This window comes from Magnolia sinica, chromosome 17 (assembly GCF_029962835.1).
Source record: "Magnolia sinica isolate HGM2019 chromosome 17, MsV1, whole genome shotgun sequence".
NCBI classification, from domain to species: Eukaryota; Viridiplantae; Streptophyta; class Magnoliopsida; order Magnoliales; family Magnoliaceae; genus Magnolia; species Magnolia sinica.
In genome coordinates this window covers 61,933,350-61,956,119 of record NC_080589.1, presented here as the reverse complement: position 1 = coordinate 61,956,119, position 22,770 = coordinate 61,933,350, and the positions used below count along the sequence as shown (strand labels likewise).

Genomic DNA, 22,770 nt, shown 5'->3' with positions numbered 1-22,770 from the left:
TCCGCGTCCGGCGGCGGAGCGCATTAGGTGAGACCCTGTCCGTTAGAGCTAATGGGCGATCTTGAATTATGCATGGTATATGGTAGGAAGTCTTTAATGGTGGGAATTCAACGACCACTGTTTCTCAGGGTGGTACACTTAAGGTTTAGATCTCTTTTTTTTTTTTTTTTTCTGGCTCATGCCCGAAAATAATGTTTCCAAAACGGATGAACGGTGTGGATACACACTACATAAATCAAGTGGGCCCCACCGTCAGGGCCGCACCTAATTCGTTTCCCTTTGGCCGGACCGTGTTTTGGGATGGTCGCAGGTCAAGCGGTCACTGGCACTATGCCACGTGTAACACGTAAATTTATCGTATTGTGAGCACGTTTTGGGCTGATCACGTGTCAAGGAAGAGTTCCCCGGCAACGGAAACGGATTGGCTACTCCCCCTGACACCAGCCCCGTGGCTGGTGGTCGGTGCTCTGTGGACCCCATCATGATGTATGTGTTTCATCCATTCCGTTCATCCATTTTTAAAGATCATGTTAGGGCTTGATATCAAAAATGAGAGGGATATAGATGTCCGATGGACCACACCACGTGAAAACAATAGAGATTAGATATCCACCATTAAAATCCTCCTAAGGCCTAATGTACTGTTTATTTGACATCCAATCTGTTGATTAGGTCATACAGGCCCAGATGAAGGGAAAAAACAAAAATCAGCTTGATTCAAAACTTTTATGGCCCCCAAAATGTTTTTAATGGTCAACGCTCATTCAACACTGTTTCCTGTCATGTGGTCCACTTGAGATTTCAATATAACTCATTTTTGGTCTCATACCGTAAAATGATCTGTAGAAATAGATGGACGGCATGGATGAAAAATATACATCATGGTGGGGCCCACATAGCACCGACCACCAGCCATTGGCCGGTGTCGTGGGGGAGTAGCCAATCCGTTTCCGGCAACCTCACGTTTAACATATGGATTCATCACATATTCATTCATATGGGAGCGCGGATTGCATACTGACCCTGCCGGCAGTGACCTGTGCCGGAAAATCTGTGTGAGCCCACCATGATGAATGTGTTCTATCCTTGCCGTCTATTTTTCAGATCTATTTGGGGCGTGAGCCGAATGCAGATCCAAATCTCAGGTGGACCCCACCACAGGAAACAGTTGAGATTAACCGTGGGGCCACAAAAGTTTTAGATCAAGCTGATATTTGTGTTTTCCAGGACGCCTGTCATGGAGCACATGTGTGCGAGATCCGGGCCGTTCATCAGATTGGGAACTCTTTGAACATGCCTTGGAGAGAAGAATGGGGCCAAGCCACTTATCAGGTGGGCCAAACACGTATGAAGGAAATCGACTGATAGGAATAAGGAAACAAATGGGAACATATGTGGGCCATCAAATGAGCGGATAAGCTTGATTTCTCACGCCACGGCACGTTCGCGTGCTCGATGCCTGGTGAATTTCCCACGTCATATCTCTCTGTAAGTTTGCACATGTGCTAGAAAATCTTCATTTTTAATTTGATACATATACTTCAATACAAGCTCAGGTGGCCCACCATGTACAAAAAGTAAAGTGATGATTAAAATTTCTATTCCAGTCGTCCACTTACTTTGGTACGATGGTATGATGTAACTCAGCTGAGGTTTGAAATGACCTGGCTTCTAGGCCAGTAGTTCTGGACGTGGATTCGGCCAGCGGACGCCGACTGCCGGCCCACGTTGGTCTCTTTGTTGGTATTGCCAGCTTATTTTAGGCCATGGACCCAACAAGCAGATCTAAATCTCAGGTGGACCACCTCAGAGTGGACGCGGATTAGCTACTGACAGGTTGAGTAGCCAGACTCCCTACTGAAGTGACGTCACCAAGTTATGTGGCCTCCTCCATGATGTATGTGTTGTATCCACACCGTCCATCCATTTGGAGAGTTCATTTTAGGGAATTATCCGAAGGATGAGGCATGTCCAAACATGTAGTGGGCCCCACCACAGAAAACAGTGAGGAGAGTGACGCACATTGTTCAAATCTTTCTAAGGTCCACCGTGATGTTTATTTGAGATCCAACTTGTTCATTTGTTAACGTAGACACGAAAGAAGAGAAAACACAAATATCAGCTTGATCTAAATTTTTTGTGGCCCTTAGAAGTTTTTAATGGTGGGCATAACTCTCCCCACTGTTCTGTGATGGGTCCACTGGAGCTTTGGATCTGACTCATTCTTTGGCTCATGCCTTAATCTCTCTAAATGGATGGACGGTGTGGATACAAAACATATATCATGGTGGCCCACAAAACTTGGTGACGTCACTTCAATAGTAACCTGTTAGCAGCTAATCTGCGTCCCCAGAGTAAATAATGGTGATTGAACACCCACCATTTGAAACTTCCTATGGCCCACCGTTATGTTTATTTCCCATCCAACCTGTTGATAAGGTCACACAGACCTGGATGAAAGGAAAACACAAATATCAACTTGATCCAAAACTTTCGTAGCCCACATGAAGCTTTTAATAGTGGGCATTCAATCACCACTGTTTCCTGCAGTGTGGTCCACCGGAGATTTCGATCACCTTCATTTTTGTGTCCATGTCTTAAAGTGAGCTGGAAAAATTGATGAACGGCATGGATATGCAAAACATACATCAAGGTGGGCCCATGATCACAGCCTCCCGAAATGGGTGCTTCCCTTCCGAATCCGCGTACAGTATATCTAAACAGTTTAAAAGCACGGATTCTACACGTGTACTTGCGTGTGGATATGCAGTGCTACCACACCCTACTTGTGCTAACTATAGTCGGCCTTAATTCCTGCCATCATGCCACATACACAGCGGATTCTAGCCATGAAAAAGGTTCGGGCCATAGATTTAAATTATTGGATCCTTTAATCATGACCGTTCTTGAGGAATCCATCATCAGCATTGTATTTTGTCAGATTAATTAATGGTGTGGATCACTGAATAATATCCAAGATCCAGAGGCATTTTGGGTGGACAATAGCCCCGGCGAGGTAGCCATGGTGCGGGTCCTACACTCTTATCAACCCCACCATGATGCGAGAGCGTATATCTTTCACAGATCGTTAGGAAAGGAGGTACAGTCTCACAGAAGATAGCTGATTCCAGGAGCATGTGCTAATAGGGACCACCTGTAAAAGATTAGAGCTTTCCATCTCAAGAGAATTTTCTGGCCATCCATTTGTTGCTGTGCAGTGGCCCACCTATGTTGTACAATCATTTTCAGGCTAGAAGATCTAAAAGATGTAGCCACCTCATGTAAAGTTCAAAATCCCATAGATAGGAAAATCCTGACCCTCCAATTGCTTGGCCAAAAATCAACTGTTCAAAAAAAAAAAAGGGAAGATGCGAATACCACTAAAAAGAAGGCCAAACATTCACTAGAACCATTCATCACATGCTTGGAATTCGAGACATCAAAAAATGTCACCAAGATGAAGATCTACGAGTTTGAAGTCACGGGTACCAAACTAGTTTTTTGGATCATATCATTGACTGTTGCCTCACCTGATCTTCCAGTCAATTGATCTTCTTGATGAGGCCCCACCTTTGGCACGGCTTGGATGTGCTGGACATATAACAAGTTGGTGGAAATAAGGACATTGTACGGTAATCATGCCTTATGTGGGTCTGGCGTGTGAAAGCCTACGATTTTCTACACAAGTGGTAAGCTAACGTGTGGAGGCCTGCATACCATCAACGAAGCTAAAAAAAAGAAAAAAAAGAAAAGGCATTGTTTGGGCAAGCAAAAAAGCAATCATATCCAGCTTAAGGTGGAAATGGAATACAAATTACAATACACTTTGCTGCCAAACAGCACATCATGTCGGCCTGCATTGTGAACGTGATGATGTTATTCCACATCCTGTCCAATTGAAGACATCCGCCATCAATAGTACTATCCCATCAATCTTATTTTTTAAGCTGTCCACCATCAATTGGTCGGTCCTGATTGCCATGCATGCTTACCATGTGTTGCAGTAAGATGAGTTTCCATAATTCAGCCAGCTAGGTCAAACACACATTGAAGTCTGACCCAAGAAATGGACTTATTTTTTGTTATTCCTGATAAGCAAATGAAACCAGAGTTACAAATTTGGCTTCCATCTTGATGTTGTTATCCATTATAAAATCAAAATGAAACACCCAAATATGAAATGCAGTATTTTTGGATCATATGCAGGGAATAAGAAAAACAGGAGATGAGGTCAACCAACCTGAGGAAAGAAGGATCTGAAACGAATTCGGCAAAAGAGTAGGCATCAAAGGACATGGGCTTCATTTTTAAGCTTATCGATGAGCTCATCAACAGAGGAAACAATCACGCCAGCTTTCCTCTTGGGTGGTTCATTGACTTCAACAACCTCCAAATCAGACTTGATTTCCACGTTTAGCTCTTCAGGAGTAACCTTCTTGATCACCTTTGATTTAGCTTTCATTATGTTGGGAAGTGTTGCATAACGTGGCTGGTTTAATCTCAAGTCCGTGCTGCAACAAAGGTCATACAAAATGACAAACCCAAGTGATGAAGCAATAGAAAAATACATCTGATACAAATCATTTTGGGATTGATTAAAGGCCAGATTACTTTAGGGAAGGAAAAAAGAAGAAGAAGAAGAAGACCATGTAATGTGTGGCTTTCGGAAGTGCCTAATCCGTATGAAAGAGCAGTTTCTTTAATGAGACTTATCATTAAATTCAATTAACTACAGAAATAATGGTTTCATATATTAAACCAAGAGCTAGAGTATTATGTTAGTTTTGCACCACTTTAAAAATGGTAGCATGATGGGGACATCACGCTCACATGCACCCTCACGCCGTCCCCCTTACGCACGTACACCAGAAGAAGGAGGGCCCCACCGTCGATCTGGAGACCGCCGATCTGGATGGATGACGACGTCTAGGAAGGGCCTCCTAGTTAGAAGACGGAGTTTTGGTTTAAGAGAATGGACCCGATAGCGAATAAAAGCCCATCATGGAATCTCATGATCTAAAAACTAACCCAATCTGACCTCAAGAGGACCCAACCTGGTGCGCAACCCTCCCTTCATCGAAGGGTTCCCAAGCCACATCTATCCCGATTCGCCCCCATCCATCGTCATCTCTACTACCCAACTTCTACCATCCATTTTTCTCATCTCACCCCATCATCTACACTTCGACTTAATCATCTATTGCAACAATTCTCATCTTGGTCATTGTTGTTGTCCATGCGTGTGGTACTTCTCTGTTTCATCTCTCTCCTCTCTTTCACTCCGCTTTCACCCAAAATCCCTAAACCTAACCCTAAATTACTCAAATTTCCAATTTGATGCCCCTTTTCTTACCCTAGATTATTTCTTATCTTTGAATATCGTTTGGTTCATAATTTTTATTGATCTAGCCCTAATATGTTTTGGACTTTCAAGTGGGATATGGAATTTGTGTAATTCCCACCTGAGGTGCCCAACCCAAATTCCTCAGTATTCAACCCAACCGACTCAAATACATGTGATTATTCCCAAACCAAACTAACCCTAACTGAATTTGGACCAAACCCATCCTGATTTCAAATCGGGTTAGTGTTTTCCAACCCGAACTGGACCAAGGACCTTGACAACCTGATCCAACCAGGCCCAAAGTCGAGTTGACCCAAACCTAAGTTACAGCCCTAACAACAATCCAGACTGTCCAAATCACCAACCCAACTTTGGATGGAGAATAATCAAAGAATTGCGCGGAGAAGAGAACATTAATCATCTCATTTTCACTGGGAATTTGTACCACTCACTATTTTAGTTTTAATCATCCATTTGATAACGATTATTGGATGGTTAAGATTGCTTGATCAGTGCGTATTTTGGGTATATGCTACATCCACAGTGGGACCCACAATTTGGATCAGTGTTTTAAATAGCGGTAGCGTGTTGCGTAGCGATCAATGATTGCTTGTTATATTAGTGCATGTGCACCATCCTTCATGTTCCTACAGAACTCTGTACCTTTATTGTAATAAGAGTGTTGGTGTTAGGCCAAGAGACACATGATACTCATCCTCCCAAACTCTCTCTCTCTCTTCTCTTCTTCTCTTCTACTCATCTTCTCTTCCCTTCACCAATATTTCTTTCTTTTAATCTCCTACTTGGATCAGAGTGGATTTCCGGCATCAAACCTTGTTTTTGTGAACAATATACTGTTGATGTCAGCAGCCGTACGGATGTATGGCGTGGTTTGAAGATATTTCTTTTGGATTCTGGGAGAACATGATGTGAGAAGATTTTGGTGATTTTTCGGGATTTTTTTTTTAATCCCTCTTTCCTTGAGTTTTTCCTAAAATAGTGTTTTTTTTTTCGGAAAACAGGCCCCAATCCTCCATTTTTTTAAATTTCTCTCAATCGGTAAGCTTTTTTTCAAATCCCCCCAACATGAATGGTCGAAATACCTCCCTCAATCTTTCCATAGAGGGTTTTCTAAGAAAAAAAATCATCTTTGAGTGATGTTTTCCCCCAAAAATGTGGCTGGTTGTGCACTTTTTTGGGATTTACTATTTTGAACATACACCTAGCTGCTGTGAATGGCCCCTTTAACTGTTTAATCCTATTTCTAGCTGTTGTTCTTCTCTAATTGGTTGTTTGGTGGCTGCCTTGTAGCTTTGGGCTGCCATTTTCCTCTTTTGGTCTGTGTGTGGGCCATTTTTCCTCTCTTCTCGTGAGTTTCTGGTTTGGGTCATCTATGGAAGACAAAGGAGCTTTGTCTTCCTCTGTTCCATCTCTTGAATCCAGCCCTGGTGATTACGTCAGTTAAGTTGAATGGCAGCAACTATCTTCAACGGCTCAATCCGTCAAAGTATTTTTGGGGGCCCGTGAGAAGTTATCTTACATATTGGATGACCCTCCAAGCGCTTCGGATGCCAGTTACAAGACTTGGACAAGGGAAAATTATCAAGTTATAGCTTGGTTGTTAAATAGCATGGAGCCTTCTGTGAATAACTTTGTTATGTTTCTATCTATGGCTAAGAGCATTTGGTACACTCTTCATGATATGTTATGAGGCTCAAAACTTCTCAAGAGTGTTACAACTTATTTTAGATATTGGCCGCTTTCAACAAGAGTCTAAAACGTTGAAGGATTATTTTTCGACCATATGGGGCATGTGGGATGAACTTGATATCTATCAACCTCTTCCCTCCAAGTGTAAAGACGATCACGAACATGCCCGGAAGTAGCGCAACGACACTTGCATCATGCAATTCTTAGCCGGTTGAAATTCCGACTATCACAGTGTTCAGAGTCAGGTTGTAGTGATGGATCCTCTCCCACTGTTGACGACTGTCTAGGCCATGTGTCAGCGGGCTTTCACTTTTGCGTTTTCCTCTTATTCCCCCGTGCCCCCAAAGCAGTCGGTTTAAGTTGTTGTGGATCATCATCCTGCTCTTCGTAGATCACGAGCACCATCTCCTAGTTGGGGGCGTGAATTTGAATCAGGTGGTCATGGTAGGGGTCGAGATGGTGACCGTGGTTGTTCCCCTCCCTGATTGCAGAGGACGTGGCTGAGGATGTGATGGTTCACACTCATGCTCTCACTGCGGTGGAACCAGTCATAATGTTGATTATTGTTGGCAGCTGCATGACCGTCCTCCTTATGTCGCCGCCTCTTTTATTGCTACAGATATTATCGAGGGACAGCCTCCTTCCTCTATTATTTAGCAGACATCTCCTGGGGATTCTCTTGTTATTTCTCGAGTTGCCTATGATACCTTAATGCGACTTCATGTTCGTGATATTCCTGAGCCTTCTCATGCAACTTCCGCTTAGTCAGGTACAGCTCTCATTGCATCTTCATCCCCTACCTCACGGGTCATCGACTCTGGGGCATCATCTCACATGACTGGTAACTCTCAGCTCTTTTCTTCTTACTCCTCCTTACCAATCTCAATTTGTTACTGTTACCAATGGAAATCAAACTCCTATCTCAGGAGTTGGGTCCATTTCTCTCTCTCCCACCTTATCTTTGTCCTCTGTTTTACATGTACCTTGTTTTCCACTCAATTTATTGTCTATCAGTTCTCTCACTAAAACCTTGAATTGTTCTGTGACCTTCTTTCCCTCTCATTGTGTTTTCCAAGACCTTCAGACAAAGAGGGTGATTGATGGGGGCCATGAGCAAGGAGGCGTTTACCTCCTTGATGATACACCTGTTGCAGCTTCCAGTACTCTTTTCCCTGATTGCGAGTCTGTGTCACAATGGCATTGCCGTTTAGGGCAACCATCTTTAGGTAGATTAAGCCTTTCGTTCCCATCTATGTCCGGTTCTAAAACTGTGTTGTGAGATCTACAAACTATCTAAGCACCATCATCCCACTTTTCCTCCTAGTTCATCTTGGAGGAAATCTCAACATTTTGAAATTGTCTATTCAGATGTTTAGGGCCATGCCCCCGTTCTCTCTAATTTTGGATTCCGATATTTTATTTCCTTTATTGATGACTACTCTCGTATGACTTGGGTTTACCTATTGAAATCTAAAAGTGAAGCGTTTGATACGTTTAAGGTGTTTTATAATGAAGTGCTTACTTAGTTTCAATGCTCCATCAAAACCCTCCACTCTAATAATGATGTCTACTGCCTTTTTATCTTTTTTTGCAGGAGCATGGTATCTTGTCTTGGAAATGTTGTGCGTGAACTCCTTTAATATATTGCTAAATGAAAGAACTATCACCTTCTTGAAGTATCTCGAACTCTTCTTCTTGGTATGCACCTACCGGAACATTTTCGGGGTGATGCTCTTCTTACTGCCACATTTTTCATTAACCGCATACCATCTCGCACCTTATCTTATAAATCTTCCTTTGGTATTTTGTATCCCCATGACAATCCATTTCACCTCTCCCTTAAAGTGTTTGGTTGCACATGTTTTGTTCAAATTTTATATGGTAGTAACACTAAACTTAGTCCCCGTGCCACTAAATGTGTTTTCATTAGGTACTCTCATAGTCAAAAAAGGGTATAAGTGTTATGACCCCTTGACTCACAAGAAGTATATATTGGCTGATGTAACCTTTTTTAGGACATTCCTTACTTCTTGGATCATGGTAGGTCTCTTGGTGACCCTTTTGGGACTCAGGGAGAGCATTCATCCTATCATTCTCTTCCTATTTCTACTGATTCTGAGGAGACTATTGTCTCCCCTATTCCTCCATCTGCTAGTGAGTCAGGTACTCTAAAGCCTCTTCAAGTGTATCAGCGATGGGCTAAACCTTCTACTACTCCACCATCCACCACTCTGCTCACTTCAGATGATTGTTCAAGTGATCAATCCCTTCCCAATCAAGGTCTCCCTATTGCCTTGTGCAAAGGGACTTGATTTTGCAGTAAGCACCCTATTAGCAATTTTGTTTCATATGGTCGTCTTCCTGGGAGTTGGTCTCTCTTCCTGAGGGACATAAGCCTATTGGATGTTGTTGGTTTATACCATCAAGTTTCTTTCCGATGGTTCCATTGATTGTCATAAAGTTCGGCTTGTTGCTAAAGGCTACACTAAGGCACACGGCATGGACTATTTTGAGACACTCTCTCATGGCCAAGCTTAACTCCATTCGGGTGCTCGTTTCCTTGGCTTTCAACTTGTCTTGGCCCATCTTCTAGCTTGATGTGAAGAATGCATTTCTTCATGTGGATCTCACAGAAGAAGTCTATATGCATCAGCCGCCTAGTTTTGTGGCCTCTAACAACCCTCACCTTGTATGCCGATTGAAGAAAGCGATTTATGGCCTTAAACAATCTCTGCGTGCATGGTTTGATAAAATTTAGCCATGCTCTCCTTGAGTTTGGCTTTGTGGGGTAGTCACGCGGATCATTCTCTCTTCATGTCTCCGATCAACAAGAATTATTGTGCTCATTGTGTATGTGGATGATATTGTGTTATCCGGGAGTGACATTGTTGGTATGGAAGCTGTCAAAGCCTTCCTGAAGACTCGTTTTGAAATCAAGGATCTCAGCCCTCTTCACTATTTCTCAGGCATTGAAGTAGCTCACTCAAATCAGCAGTGGTTCTGTCTCAACATAAATATGTCCTTGATCTTCTCACGGAAATTGGTATGTTATGGTGCAAACCTGCAGTTACTCCCATGGATCCCTCTCAAAAACTTCGACCGAATGATGGTGCTCTTCTATCTGATCCAGAGATGTATCGGCGCCTTGTTGGTCGGCTTATCTACTTAACTATTACCCGACCAGATCTATCCTATGCGGTTGGTGTTGTTAGCCAATTTGTGGATGCCCCTCGTTCGTCGCATCTTATTGTTGTCTACCGCATTCTCCGATATCTTAAATCAGCTCCAGGTCTTGGGCTCCACTTTCGGTTCCATGGCCATCTTCACCTCTATGGATACTCTAATGCCAATTGTGCCAGTAGTGTCTATAATTGTCACTCTACGTCTGGCCATTGTACCTTTTTTGTAGGAATCTTGTCTCGTGGAAGAGTAAGAAACAATCCGTGGTTGCGCTCTCCTCAGCTGAGGCAGAATATTGGGTCATGGCTCATACAACATATGAACTTGTGTGGCTTCACACACTTCTTAAAGAACTGGGATATCCTCCTTCAGGTCCTATCCCTCTCCATTGTGACAACCAAGCAATCATACATATTGTAAGTAATCTAGTTTTTCATGAGCACACCAAGCACATTGAAGTTGATTGTCACTTTATTTGGGAGAAAGTTGCCTCCAAAGACATTGTCACCCCTTTTGTTCACTCCGAGGATCAAGCGACCGACATTCTTACTAAGTCTTTGACTCAAGATACTCTTCATCAGATTTGTGGCAAGTTTGGCATGATCAATATCTATGCTCCAACTTGAGGGGGAGTGTAGAGATTATATATTGTATATATATATATATATATATATATATATATATATATATATATATATATATATATATATATTGTATTAGTGCATGTGCATCATCGTTCATGTTCCTACAGAACTCTACACCTTTATTGTAATAAGAGAGTTGGTGTTAGGGCAAGAGACACATAACACTCGTTCTCCCAAACTTACTCTCTCCTCTTCTTTTGTTCCCTTCACCATTATTTCTTTCTTTTAATCTCCTACTTCTACATCCATGCCACACTTGAGGAGGATGAGTCACCACCATTTTTTTAAATGGTGCAAAATTAACATAGGTGTAGTGTCTGGTCATAAAACCATTTTAACGAGCTTTACCAAGCACACAGGCGTGCAACAAAGCTTGTATGCACGCCACTAGTGCTAGTATGGCACATACGTGCAAGATCTAATCCATCCATCAGTTGGCCCAACCTTGTACATGTTTTCCCAAAAATAAAATCTGGTCCAATCAGCATGTGGCCCCAATATTGGACACGGGAGCCCAATCTTGTACATGTTTTCTCAGAGCCGTGCATTTGTTTTGCAAACTGTGGCCCACCTAAGCAGTGGATCAACCTGATTCTTGGGTAGTGCATCCATATAGTGGTAGATCTTGGACTTACCATGCCATGATGGCACGTGTGGTGTGTACATGTGCTTTATTGCACACGTGTGCGGGCTTAGCAAATCTCCAACTTAACAATTCTATAATAACAGTAATAATTTTGCAGTGCCATATTATTTTTTGTAGCACGATTATAATATTACAGCAAACTGTGCATAGCAAGATGACATGGAATGAGGAAAAGAGTAGTCTTATTCATAATGATAGAACACTATTTAGAAAGAACTAAAATCTCATCACATGTGAATTGAGTTGTGTTAGCATAATGACATGATACATGTATTTTCACAAGGTATCGTACCCCTGCTCAGCAAAGCTGGATGGATTTTGTCACAGTAGCACACATGATGTAAACAATTCACCGAATCGCCCTCATGAGTGGGGCATGCCTATCAAACTCTCTGGTCAGACTATTTTAACTGTCCAATCCGGTTTATCCTGTTGAATGTGAACTGCTGGTAATCCTGTTGACTCTTGGACGGATGGTTAGTATAGTCTTGACAAGGAGATATTTTGGGGCACAACCATCCATGGTGGGGTCCATCAGGAGAATGATCTGGATCATGGAACGGTGAGTGCCACCTGTACAGATGTCGGACTCAGTGTTCTGCTCGGGCCAACCATTATATAATACCTCTAGGCTTTTTACTGTTCAACTTGAAAGTGAAAAATATGCCAACGAAAAGTGAAATGTGGTTTCCCCATGATGAGAAACTGCCTTCGAAACTTCAGAACGTTTTCCTTTGTAACAAGAACCCACCATGTGAGAAACAAGAACCACTTCTGCGAAGCTTCCAGTAGATATTTCTTAGAAATACAATCAACTTCTCCATTTTAGAGTTTTAGGGGAAGCATCTTTGCTGATTCAAGCTAGCTATGTGAAAACCATGCCAAATGTAGAAAATGAAAAGTAAAAAAACATGAAGAGAAACGTGATATTTACGTTATGACGGCTGGTAGATCTAAAGATAGAGTCTCAAGACCTCCGTCCACCTCCCTCTCCACTGTTGCCACTTGTTTTTCTTTGTCCAACAAAACCTACTAGAAGGCAGCAAAACATCAATATCAATAAATAAGGTACCTGTATAGAACTGAACATGAGTTTTCAGACGCAGTGGTCACTACAAAGCAAATGGCAAGATTTAACCTGAAGGTTCATGAACAACGGGGGAAATGGGAACAATACAAAAGATGAATCTATTAATATGTATGTGGGGAATAAACACCTAAAACCAACCTGGTTGATGGATACACCCTTTTGCTCCTACTTTTGGTAATACAACCTTCTCAATACCCAAAGTATAAAAGAGAGGGTGTATCTATCAGTAAGGGTGGATGTGACTAGTGGCTCTGCTGCAGAGCAAGAGTGGACCCCACCAAAAAACCCAGGAGTTAACCACACAATCAGTCCAATCGGAGTTGTGCTCAACAATCTGTTGGATAGTTCCTTCAGTCCCTGATGGTGGCCCAATAGATACATGGGCTAATATGGTGATTTCACCAGTTAGGGAACCCCACACATGTAGTCGGTCATTAACTTGCTAGGAATTTCCCTTTAGTAAGGCGGGAGTCATGGGACCAATTTCGGGCCTTTTGCACATTGTTTGGTACTAGAAAACTGGCCCACAATTAAATTATAGAATACTAAAGGGAAACCTGTACAGCAAACCATTAACCAAACTCTACCAACCAATCAAATACTAAACTTAATAGATGAGGACTCGAAAACTAAATCCTAAGGATATGTGGGCCACGATTTGGCTGCGCAACATGTGTGAGGTCCACTAACTGATCGGACCACTCTGTTGGCCACACCCATTAGAGGTCCATAAAAAATCTAGACAGATCATGGAGCTCAACTCTAATCAGACACTGTGTTCATTCCTGCACTTCCCGGGCGGGGGGGGGGGGTGGGGTGGTGGGGAGGGCGGCCACCTTGGGCTGCAATAGGCTCCTATTGTGTTTCTGCGAGTAAAACCATACCGAGGGAGGGAGGGAGACTGGTAAGGTTGACAAACTAGTTGGAATGGACTATTTACTACATGAGAAGACATCCCATATATTGTCAACAAGTTTTTATTTTTATTTTTGGAGGATGTCAACAGCTAACATGATAACTATGAAAAAGGTGATGACATCCAAAGACCTATGAAACAAAATGTAATTTATCCATGTAAGCAAAGCTAAACTTGAACATGAGACAAAATTTTGAGGTCTTATCAGATTGGTTAGTAACTCGACTTGAGGGCATATAAATATTTGGGGTCCACAAAAATTAGTGAAGTATTCACAGGTAGGCATACCACACAAACTTTTAAAGGGGAGAGAGGACAATCATAATCCATCCAGTGAGGGTTAGGGCACAAACCAACTCTTGCCTCCATCTCTTGAGCCACTTAAGAAGTACGTGAAATCTTTATAGTGACCAAATCATTGCTTTTGGCCTCCAACGTCAACGAATAAAGTATAGCATAGCCATTTAAGATATCTACCAAGCTAAGCGTCAGAAAGTTGATAGATCTATTATCAATTCTGTTTGGGCCTGCAAAAGCTCTGATTGGATAGCCTTCGATGCTGACGGATCCTCAGGTGGTGTCCTCGTCATGTGGGAACTCTTGGTTTGGAAGAAGGTCGATAGTTGGGTTGGATCCTTCTCCGTAAATGTTGCTTTCAAGGAAGTTTCCTCCAGCTTTCAGTGGCTGTTCTTGGAGCTTATGGTCTGAATCATCCCACCTTGTGAGAATCCTTCTAGGGAGAGCTGTCCCAAGCTTTTGACAAGTGGAACCTGCCCCGGTGAATAGGGGGAGATTTCAATGTTGTTCGCTCTATTCATGAGAAATCCTCGGGTTCCAAGATAACCTCTAGTATGCGGGGATTTTCGTCTTGGATGAGCAAGCATGAGTTACTGGATCTTCCCTTGGGGGACATTAAATTCTCCTGGTCTAATGGTCACAATCCTCCAGCAATGTCTTTACTAGACAAATCTGTGGTCTCCCCCTATTGGATCCAGCAATTCAAATATGTTCATCAAAGGGGCCTCCCCAATCCCATCTCCAATCATTGGCCTATTCTTCTCAAGCTGGACGAGTTAAACTGGGGCCCCAGACCTTTTAGGTTTGAACCTGCATGGCTGCAAGTGGAAGGATTCCATAACCTTATTTCCGATTGGTCTTCCTTTCTTGTCAAGGGTTGTCTGAGATTCAAGCTGTTCAAAAAGCTTCAAATGCTCATACTTAAACTGAAGATTTGGCATAAGGAGGTGTTCAGTCTTAGGGAATCCCAGATGGTGACTTTGCTCAATGCCATCTAGGCCCTAGACTTGAAGGAGCAAAAGGGCCCCCTCTCGGAGGAAGAATCTGTTCCAAGATATAAGTTATCCCTTGACTACTATTCCCACCTTAAAGAGGAAGAAATCAAATGGTGTCAGTGTTCCCAAGCAATGTGGCTTAAGGAAAGAGATAAAACACGAAATTTTTCCATAGTGAAGCCAATGCTCGGGCTAGAACTAATTGCATTTCTTCCCTGATGTTAAATGGTTAAGGGGTAACTAATAAAGATAAAATTTGTGATGTTGTTGTTAACTTTTATTCGCATCTATTAAGCAGTGGGCGTCTTGATCATCCCTTTGTCAATAATCTCTTTTTTGGTCACATTTCTTCGGATAAGGCTAACTCGTTGGAAAAGCCTCTCCTCCTTGACAAGATTAAGTTTGCCGTCTTAAACCTAGAAAGTGATAAAGCCCCTGGGCCGATGGTTTCCCTATTGCATTTTTTTGCGTCCTTTTGGGACATGGTTAAGGGTGATCTATTGAGTTTCATGGAGGACTTCTTCTCTTGTAATCGTCTCCCCTCTAAAATGTAAGTGCATTTTATAGCCTTGATTTCGATATTGGAGGGTGCTAAGAATCTCAAGGATTTTCGACCGATCAGCTTACTCAGTAGCCACTACAAATCCTAGCAAAAGTGCTTAGTTAGGGACAGAAGATTGTGCTTCCCTCAATCATCTCCCCCATTCCAAAGCGCTTTTGTAATCGGCAGGCAAATCCTAGATAGTGTTTTAATAGCTAACGAATGCCTGGATTCTTACTCCAGATCGGGGAGTGTCAGGGTTATGTGCAAGCTAGATCTGGAGAAGACCTGTGACCATGTTGAATGGCCCTTCCTGGACAATATGACAGTTAGGATGGGATTTGAGGAGAGATGAAGAGCCTAGATAAGAGCTTGCGTCTCCTCTGCCGAGTTCTTTATGCTCACTAATGGCTCACTCTAATTTCGGAAGATCTTAGTTGTATGCTCTCAAAGGGTCAAGAGGAGGGTTGTTCCAAGGTTTCAGACTGGAGAATTTTCCAATCAAGATTAACCATCTTCAATTTGCAGATGATACGTTGCTTTTTCTGCGAGGCTAAGCATCCCATGGTGGATTTCTTAAGCATGGTTGTTTGTTGGTTTCAAGTAGTCTCAGGTCTCAAGTTAAATTTTGCTAAATTAGAGTTTTTCGGGACCAATCTATCTAGAGAAGAGACTCTTTCTTTTGTTGAACCTTTCCGGTGTAGCATAGGCTCTCTCCCTACGACTTATCTAGGGCTCCCTCTTTGCATTGGTAAGCCTACTACTCACATTTGGGACAGTTATTGAAAGGTTTGAGAGTAAGCTCTCCCCCTGGAATGCGAACTCCTGTCCTTGGGTGCCAGAATTACTCTCATTAAATCCTCCCTCTCTAATTTTCCGTAATATTATGCCCCTTTACTCTTGCCCCAAGTCAATTATTGCTAAGATTGACAGGTTGTGGAGGTCGTTTTTGTGGCAAGGGGGCTCTTCTTCAAAGAATTCCCTCGCCTTAATTGGAAAGAAATTTGTTCTCGCTACTCAGAGGGGGGAGCCGGAATCAAACGTCTAGGATTAGTCAATGAAGCTTTGTTGGCAAACTGGATATGGAGATTTGTTTCTGAAAGCTCTAGTCTCTAAAGATCCATTATTGTTGTGGAAAATGGCCTCCAAGCAGGGGGCTGGAGAACCAAACCTTCTTTTTATCGTTCTTCATTCTTATGGAAAAGTATTGTTAAACTATCTTCCAAAGTGTTCTCTGGTATCTCTTTTGTTCCTGGGAAGGGTGACCAAATTAGATTCTAGGAAGACCCATGGTGTGGGCCTTTCCTCCTTACGGAGGCTTCCCTTTCCCTTGCACTCATTAACCCAGTCAAGGACATTCTTGTGGCGCAATGCTTCTCCATGTTTGGATCCTTGAGAGTTTGGTCTCCTCTGTTAAGGAGGAACGTCAACAATGATGAATCCATGGACCTCACTTCCCTTCTTTCCCGTCTGCATGGATTGTCTCTCTTTGAGGATAAGGATTCCAACTCCTGGAGCAGGGCAAGCTCAGGTGTCTTTTCTATGAAATCATTCTATAACCATCTTGATTTGGTGTCCCTTTCAGGCCCCTCTACCCACACTAGTAAAATTTGGTCGTATGGTGCACGTCTTAAGGTGGTGGATTTCGGTTAGCTTCTGGGGAGAAATCATATTCTAACAATTGATAATCTCCAGAAAAGGGGCATGATTTTGCCCAATGCCCGCAGCCTCTGCCCCAACCATGACGAATCAGTTCATCACCTATTCATCCACTATGAGTTTTCTTTAAAATTTTGGTCCCGGGTGCTTCAGCTGGCTAGGATATCCAGGGTCATGCCAGAAGACATTGGTGTCCTATTCTATTAGTGGCATGGTGAAGACAGGGGCCAGTTGGGGAGAAAGAAATGGTGTATCTTGTTGTTGGTTGTCCTTTGGGCAATCTAGTTAGAGAGAAACAATTGTTGCTTCAAGAATTCTGGCATTTATGAAGCCGGTGTCTTCAGCAAAATCCTATGCTTGCTTAGCAATTGGGCTCCATAGTTGGGTTTTCTTCTTTCTTTTTTTTCCCTTTTTTTTTCTTCTTCTTTTTTTTTGGTTCTTGGGATCTTGGTCTCGGCCGTGGGATTGTTGGTTGTATAGTTTTGGGCTTTCTTTTTTCTTCTTCCTTGTATAGTTATGTCTTTTGTTTCTCACCTTTTGGCCCTAATAAAATCTTCATCTTTTAACCCCCCCCCCAAAAAAAAGACCCATCTCCGTTTCCATGTTGTCCTCCATTGATTCAAAGAAAAAAGAAAGAGAAACTGTTCACAAATGCATTACTAAATTATACACCGAGTCCATAAAAGTCTACCTTCTTGTCTAAGAAACCATTACTAAGAGGAACATTTCATCATTTCATAAGTGATTTACAGCTGATTGTCGTCTACTCCTAATTTATATGATTGAGTCACTGTACATTTCATGTTTGACTGTTTACAGGTTATTTTAGGATCCTAATTTTTGTTATTTCATACGGTTTCTTTTCAGCAAAGATAAAATTGGGTTCCTAATTGGGTTAGGTTTCAGAAACTTTTGAGGGTCTTGACGAGTTATAAATATTTGTTTTGGGTGGAAATCCTTGAAGGAGCTTTGTGTTTCCTCCATAAAAACCTTTGTAGAAGAGATTTGGACCTTACACTTCTATGTTCAAGTACAGAAATCGATATGATTGGATTAAAGTGCACTACCCCTAATTAAAGTCAACAAAAGGTCATTTTCATTTTAAAACCATTATTTGATCTCCTTTTTTTCCTTCTTTTTTCTTAGGAAAGATGAGTCTTTGTTATTATTATTAGTAGCTTAAGAAAAGGAGAAGAAGAATGTATTACAATAATGGGAAAGAATCCCCAATTGTCAAGGCTCCCTTGTAGACTTTGCCCAGGCTAGAAAACCTTCTACAGTTTCATAACCTCCAAGCTGGGACTCACACTGCCCTCTAATCCCTTTTTCTACGTCTACATAGATTAGGCATGCAATAAACTTCAAGTTCTTTTATAGCAAACAGAAAGAGGGAATTGAAGTGTAGAAGGGGACAAATGACTTGCACATACACACTATGTTGATGAGAGATTAGATATGGGTTCGAGTATCATCTATGGACAGGTATTCCCTCCAGTTGTGTTTGATTTCTCACACTTGATGCTGCAAAAGTGAGAATTTGAGAGAAACAACAACAATTGGCATTTCTAAAAGTGCATAGAATGGCATGTTTTGCATGTATAAATTTGTGTAAAATGGCTGACCTTCGAAGCAAAGGTTCCCTGAGGCCATCTGAGTAGCCCAGCTACCATTTGCCCGGTTTGATTGCAATCATCATCAATTGCCTGCAAAAGAACCAGATACGAAACAACAGTAAACTATATCAGTATTCAGTAGTTAAGGCAGTGTGCCTTTCAACAAAAGCAGGAGCTAAAACAAAAGTCGAGTAATTAGCAAAAGCCCATTAAGATGAATCCCAGTAATGCTAAGGGGTCACTTGGGAGTGTGTATTGGATATGCATTGGCAATTACCATGGAATTCATGTGAACTGGAATCACCAGTTGTGCTTGACAGCCTGCAATCAGAATCCATTGGAATCTGACAATCCGGTAATCGGAATCACGAAATTGCATTTGGAAGAGAAAGAGATGACTCTAACTTGCAAATCGGTGGTAATCAGAATCCATGTGAAATGAAATCACATGGTTTTGCTGTGATTTCAAAAAAGCGCCTTTTGGTGTATTTTATGAGATAGGAGTGTTTTGCATCCTTTCTAGAAAACTAGGGCCATCTTTGCAGAAGGAATATAAGGATCTCAAATGGTTGCATTATGTCCCCTAAGTGCTAAGTCCATGGATCACCTCTTACTCCATTGTTAGTTTGATTCCAGGTTTGGCATAGATTCTTGGCTTTGTTTGATATGAAGTCAGTATGCCTACCAATCACGGAATTGTGAATACAAGTTAAAAGAAAGAAGCTCCTTTGGTATCCAACCTTGGTAGCGGTGTTGTGGTCAACATGGAAAAGCGCAACAATAGGGTCAAGTCTCTTGATGAGGTGTTCCAAAGGGCAAAGCCCAGAGTTATTTCTTGTGCTTTGGACCCCTTGACTAGGGTGTTGTATAATTTTTGGTGGTTGATACGGATGAAGGGATGATTTAGCCACGATCAGAAGATGCAGAAGCCTAGAAACTTTCTTTTTTAAAAAAGATAAAATAAGATAAAATAGTACAGAGGCCTAGAACTGGTACGAATCGCAACCCCCTCCCCAATGGTCCAAGTCCACCAAATCCACCCTAACTCATCTGAATCATGACATGTCACATAATGCAAAACACAGAAAGGTGGCTTTCTTTCGAAGCCCCCATTTTCACACCATTTCTCTATTTGCAAGCTTGGGAAGGAGAGAAATTCCATGTGGTATTGTCTGCTTAATCTTGTCAAAACTACAAGGGAAAGTATCATCCAAGTCAATATATGGCCTATGAGCTTTGTTGAGCCCACATGCATGTGCAGTAAAGCTCATTTACAAGCAACACATATGCCAACATGGCACAATACGGCCAAGATACAATCCATCCATCAGAAGGACGCCACTAAATTGATGCCCTAGCCCAAGAATCAGGTCAATCGACTAGTCAGGCAGGCCACAAATTTGCAAAACAAATGTACAGCTCCAGAAAACTTGGCTGAAGTTTTCAAATCCACCCTATAGTTTGCAATATTGGGGGCCACATGATGAGTGGACCAGAATTTATTTTGGGGAAAACACGTACAAGGTCAGAGCAACCTGATCAATGGATTAGATCTCACACCTATGGGTGATGCTGGCACATGTGTGGCATATACACAAGCTTTATCGCACACGCATGTGCGCTTAGCAAAACTTGTGCACTATAACTGATTTTATGCAGACTATGCTAACCAACATTGTGTTAATTTTGCATCCTTCCATGTGTTTGTTAGCTAATATGTGTGAATTTGGGACTGATGTTATTTACTAAGCTGATTGAACATGGGTTTAAATTTGTGGGTTTTTTTTTTTTTTTTTTTTCAATTTTCTAATTTTTTTTAATTTATCCTATTGTCATTCCATTCTCATTAGCAGATGGAAGCATTTGGCACATCTCACAAAGTGCATTCCGCATTTTGTGGGATGCGCGAAATGGCTCCACTTCCTCAAGATGCTCATGGGTTGATGAGCATTCACTTCCATTCTAATTTTGACTTACACCCAAACAGATCCTAGACTTCAGAAGTTTTACAAAATATTTCACTGATAAGCTCCACTATCAACTAATCCATTGAAAAAAGAGGGAAAAAAAAATTACAACCATATAGGATAAGAGCATCTAAGTTCATCTCAGAGCATTTTGCACTTAGATGAACTTAGATGCACTTTCATCATGTACTTCCATGCACTTGGATGCACTTAGATGCATCTTGTACATTACGCTTAGCATATAAATATTAACCATTTGATCGACAGCCTTTAACATGGATGGTTGAGATTGATCCATCGATGTGTTAGAGCCCATCATGGATTGCTTGTGATTCTAAAGAGACTTCTTTTAGGCAATTGTAGCCATCCCATCCATGGATTGGAAAACAGATAGCTACAGAAAATAAGGCCAAATCAAAGATGGACTGGATCATCTGATTCGTGAGATTTTGTTGAGGTAGCCTACGAAATGTGTTGTAGACTTAATAGACAGTTCAGATAGATCAATTCAACTGTCCAATTGAGCAGATGCAACTAAAAGCACCATAACTTCTGCTCTGATAGCACTTGAACATTTCTCTTCTTCGAATTCTAGAACCAAAACAAAACCCCAAATACCAAAGGGGTGCACTCGAGCGGTACCGTACCAGGCAGAAGTGGGGCCCACCTGATGCATTCGCGACATCAGGCCCATCCATCGTATGAATCGCCAACACTACCTCCAGGGCTTAGAATCAACCCAAACAGAAACATTGGTGGGCCACAGCACCGGAGACAGTTTGAGAGGGTACATCCAACCTTGATTTGCATTGGGGCCCACCACGATGTGTATGTGGAATCGAGGCCGACACTTCATCTTTCATGGATGAAGTGTCAGGGGAAAAAATGCTGTTATACAACTAAGATGCTCCTCCGTAAGAATCAAGGGTAAGCGTCCCATCCCACCTTGCTCCCTGTTGTGTGGCCCACCAGTCTTAAACCGAGCTAATTTTCAACCTTTGGGTATAACCCGAGGAAATGGATCCGATGGACGGCTTGGATGCTACAAAATCTCACCGGAAGAAAGGAGGAGGACGAAGAAAAAGCAATCAGGTCACCTGTTTCCCGAGTATGATGAGCCCAGGCTTCTCGATCTCGACAAGCGCCTTGAGTAGCTTGGCGACGGAGAGCGGATAAAGGACAGCATCGGAAGCGACGTGAACCGCCCGATCAGCGCCCATCGCGAGACCGGTCCGCAGGGTCTCCGTACACTGGGTGGGGCCCATGCTGACGGCGATGACCTCAGAAGCAAGACCAGATTCCCTGATGCGAAGGGCTTCTTCGAGGGCGATCTCGCAGAAGGGATTCATCGACATTTTCACGTTGCTCGTCTCGACTCCGGTCTGAGACCATGGAAGAGGTTATGGTGGTGGTGGTGGTGGTGAAGGCAATGGCAATTATTGTAATTTTGTGAAATACCTTGTCGGATTTTACTCTGATCTTGACTGCGTAGTCCACGACTCTCTTCAGCGCCACCAATATCTTCATCTTTTCCCTGGCTTCTCTCGAGTCCGACCTCCGCAAGAAATGAAATGGAAGGAGGTTTACGGACTTCTATGATACTCTGCTTGCGTGTGGCTGTTGATACACATGCAGTCAAAAAATTGTCCACGTAGCATATATTAAACTCAAATAAAACCGATTAGATTTCGCGTGGCACTGTCGCATAATCAAAACTCGTTTGGGAAAATATGACCTTTGGAATTTTTATTTTTATTTTTTCATATTTAACTGTTCAATAGATGTCCATCGATCCGAGAGTCAGATAATAACATAAGCTTAATTTTTTGGCTGGTGCCACTAGTTTACATGATGTGGACGGTTTATGGTGGCTATTATTCCGCGAGCGCATTTTCCTTGTAATTTCTAAGTGACTTCGTATCATCTAACGTGATGTATCAAAGGTTTTTTTATTATTATTATCGTGCAGATGCCAATTTCGTGATAGTAGAATTCATCCAATGATGGCATATGTATTGACAGGCAACAAATGTAGAGAGTGTATCAATAAATTAAAGTCAGTCTTAATTAAGTAATTAAGTAGCTGTTTTAAATGATGAAAATGTCCTTGTTATCTATCATTCTTCTTTTTCTTCTTTTCTTTTTTCTAAAAATATAAAAATAAATTA

The 22,770-nt window shown here is 42.1% G+C and overlaps 1 protein-coding gene across 1 annotated transcript; it reads right to left on the bottom strand.

The window, feature by feature from the left end:
- Positions 1–3,749: 3,749 nt before the first annotated feature.
- On the bottom strand, positions 3,750–22,213 carry LOC131230731 (electron transfer flavoprotein subunit beta, mitochondrial). The gene is made up of 6 exons (XM_058226679.1): positions 22,061–22,213; positions 21,700–21,984; positions 18,645–18,725; positions 12,459–12,553; positions 4,241–4,511; positions 3,750–4,088 (listed from the first exon to the last, which is right to left on the bottom strand). Exons 1-5 carry the CDS (start codon positions 22,127–22,129, stop codon positions 4,286–4,288), a joined length of 756 nt encoding a protein of 251 aa, XP_058082662.1. The 5' UTR covers positions 22,130–22,213; the 3' UTR covers positions 3,750–4,088; positions 4,241–4,285.
- Between the last annotated feature and the right edge of the window lie 557 nt (positions 22,214–22,770).

What these genes read in the sequence shown, in the direction of transcription:
- LOC131230731 (XM_058226679.1), bottom strand. Translation starts at nt 22,129, where the DNA reads ATGAAGATATTGGTGGCGCTGAAGAGAGTCGTGGACTACGCAGTCAAG. An exon ending in TCATCATACTCGGGAAACAG is followed by an intron (nt 18,726 to 21,699) that starts GTGACCTGATTG and finishes GTTCTTTTGCAG; the next exon opens with GCAATTGATGATGATTGCAA. An exon ending in GATCTACCAGCCGTCATAAC is followed by an intron (nt 4,512 to 12,458) that starts GTAAATATCACG and finishes CCTTTGTTGCAG; the next exon opens with CACGGACTTGAGATTAAACC.